The sequence below is a fragment of the Pan paniscus genome, chromosome 10 (assembly GCF_029289425.2).
Source record: "Pan paniscus chromosome 10, NHGRI_mPanPan1-v2.0_pri, whole genome shotgun sequence".
NCBI lineage: Eukaryota > Metazoa > Chordata > Mammalia > Primates > Hominidae > Pan > Pan paniscus.
The window spans coordinates 39,806,288-39,809,257 of NC_073259.2; the positions used below are offsets into that span (position 1 = coordinate 39,806,288).

The window sequence follows — 2,970 nt, forward strand, 5'->3', positions numbered from 1 at the left end:
GATTAAGCATTTGCATATTTATGTATCTGTCTCCCCTAGTAGACTATGCACAAGGCCATATATCAGACGTTCTTGTATCCCCAGTGTCTAGATCAGAGTCTGGTGTATAGTAGGCACTCAATACTAAGTTGTTGGGTAAATGGATAAATGAATGATTGAACAGGACCCTGATCCCTTGAGGAGAATGAAACCAGAATTCTGGATGCCTCATTCCCCACTTTTCTTCATCTGACTTGGTTTCTCAAATGTGCTAGGGTGTCACATGGGTCCCTCTGACTTGAACCATGTCTAAGCCATGGAGACAAGAAAGGTACTGCTCCTCTGAAACAAACCCAAGGCTTCTGGGGGTACCTAAAGTTGCTCCTGGAACTTGGTCTTATCTTTTGGCCCTTTGAGGAGTGGCCCAAATGTTCTGATGCTCTGACTCCATGCCCTAGCAATTCTTGGCAATGATCTTACAGATGAGTTCTGCCATGCAAAGAGAGGAAGAAAACAGAGTTTGGGTTTCAGGAAGGAGAAAGGAAGAGTGAAACTACTCTGAGGTAAGTAGCGGGGGAATTTCAACAGAGAAGCCTAGATTTCACTAGCCAAAGCAAAATGAGTAGGACCGGAGGTGGTGAAGGAAGTGGCTGGGATTGGGTAACGGGGGAGTTTCTTATTCTTTCAGTGGACTATAATAGGATACGTAAGAGCAGGATGTCTCCTGCTTGAAGCCTAACTGTCCACCAGAAAGGACTGCTCTTTGGGTGAGTTGAACTTCTTCCATTATAGAAAGAATTGAAGGCTAAGAAACTCAGGTAAGCACTTTTGTCGTGGGTATACTTTTACCTTCTTGGTCTCCTCATCTCCCAGGTGGTAACAAACAGAAATGACTAAAGCCTATATGTGTGTGTAGTGGAAAGGAGCAGAGGGAACTGAATACAGAGAGGATCCTGAATACAGGATGCTGAATAGAGAGAGGGGACTCCTGGGGGTCTTTGGGGATGGGGAAGGAATTTAAAAAGTTGGAGGGCACTGGGTTTACTGAGAGCAGCGGGATGGATATAGAAGAGGACTGAGGTTTGGAGCAGAATAAGACTAAGATATTTAGGCAAGAGATATTTAGATAAAAACTTGGGGAAATATTTGAGAATGGGAAAGGACTAAGAGAACCTAAGGAGAGAGTTAGGGATCTTGAGATGAAGAGGCCTGGGAATGGTTCAGGAGGATACTGAATTAAGGTGAGGTCCAGGAGCAGTTTAGATGTCCAGGGTCCCAGAACTGTTCAAGAGATCTAAGTTGAATGCTAGGTTCTGATTCCCTCTTCCTCTTCCACCCTCTGCCTCTTTAGCCTCTATCATGTGGAACAGCTCTGACGCCAACTTCTCCTGCTACCATGAGTCTGTGCTGGGCTATCGTTATGTTGCAGTTAGCTGGGGGGTGGTGGTGGCTGTGACAGGCACCGTGGGCAATGTGCTCACCCTACTGGCCTTGGCCATCCAGCCCAAGCTCCGTACCCGATTCAACCTGCTCATAGCCAACCTCACACTGGCTGATCTCCTCTACTGCACGCTCCTTCAGCCCTTCTCTGTGGACACCTACCTCCACCTGCACTGGCGCACCGGTGCCACCTTCTGCAGGGTATTTGGGCTCCTCCTTTTTGCCTCCAATTCTGTCTCCATCCTGACCCTCTGCCTCATCGCACTGGGACGCTACCTCCTCATTGCCCACCCAAAGCTTTTTCCCCAAGTTTTCAGTGCCAAGGGGATAGTGCTGGCACTGGTGAGCACCTGGGTTGTGGGCGTGGCCAGCTTTGCTCCCCTCTGGCCTATTTATATCCTGGTACCTGTAGTCTGCACCTGCAGCTTTGACCGCATCCGAGGCCGGCCTTACACCACCATCCTCATGGGCATCTACTTTGTGCTTGGGCTCAGCAGTGTTGGCATCTTCTATTGCCTCATCCACCGCCAGGTCAAACGAGCAGCACAGGCACTGGACCAATACAAGTTGCGACAGGCAAGCATCCACTCCAACCATGTGGCCGGGACTGATGAGGCCATGCCTGGTCGTTTCCAGGAGCTGGACAGCAGGTTAGCATCAGGAGGACCCAGTGAGGGGATTTCATCTGAGCCAGTCAGTGCTGCCACCACCCAGACCCTGGAAGGGGACTCATCAGAAGTGGGAGACCAGATCAACAGCAAGAGAGCTAAGCAGATGGCAGAGAAAAGCCCTCCAGAAGCATCTGCCAAAGCCCAGCCAATTAAAGGAGCCAAAAGAGCTCCGGATTCTTCATCGGAATTTGGGAAGGTGACTCGAATGTGTTTTGCTGTGTTCCTCTGCTTTGCCCTGAGCTACATCCCCTTCTTGCTGCTCAACATTCTGGATGCCAGAGTCCAGGCTCCCCGGGTGGTCCACATGCTTGCTGCCAACCTCACCTGGCTCAACGGTTGCATCAACCCTGTGCTCTATGCAGCCATGAACCGCCAATTCCGCCAAGCATATGGTTCCGTTTTAAAAAGAGGGCCCCGGAGTTTCCGTAGGCTCCACTAGAACTGTGACCCTAGTCACCAGAATTCAGGACTGTCTCCTCCAGGACCAAAGTGGCCAGGTAATAGGAGAATAGGTGAAATAACACATGTGGGCATTTTCACAACAATCTCTCCCCAGCCTCCCAAATCAAGTCCCTCCATCACTTGATCAATGTTTCAGCCCTAGACTGCCCAAGGAGTATTATTAATTATTAATAAATGAATTCTGTGCTTTTAATGCTCAGGTGTGGTCTCTGGGGAAGAAGGAAACAGGTCACGGTTAGGCTCAGGGGCCAGGCTAGGAGGAGACCATACTATTCCATCCCTCCTGCATGACGAAATCCTATCACCATGTGCATGCTCACACATATCCCTAAAGCACCTGTGGCCACCAGGAGCTGGAACCTAATACCTAAGGATTCAGGGGTACCTAGGTCAAAGCAGGAGCAGGAAGCAGCTGGCC

General features: G+C 49.8%; 1 protein-coding gene across 2 annotated transcripts; it reads left to right on the forward strand.

Annotated features, from left to right (window-relative positions):
- The first annotated feature begins 647 nt into the window (after nucleotides 1-647).
- GPR84 (G protein-coupled receptor 84) lies at nucleotides 648-2,745 on the forward strand. 2 transcript variants are annotated; one of them, XM_034935706.2, is made up of 2 exons: nucleotides 648-746; nucleotides 1,331-2,745. In XM_034935706.2, the coding sequence occupies exon 2, from the start codon at nucleotides 1,339-1,341 to the stop codon at nucleotides 2,527-2,529; it is 1,191 nt and encodes a 396-aa protein (XP_034791597.1). In that variant the 5' UTR covers nucleotides 648-746; nucleotides 1,331-1,338; the 3' UTR covers nucleotides 2,530-2,745. The 2 variants fall into 2 exon arrangements, with proteins under 2 accessions (XP_034791597.1, XP_008957964.1); XM_008959716.2 differs by having other exon boundaries at nucleotides 692-797.
- The last annotated feature ends 225 nt before the right edge of the window (nucleotides 2,746-2,970 follow it).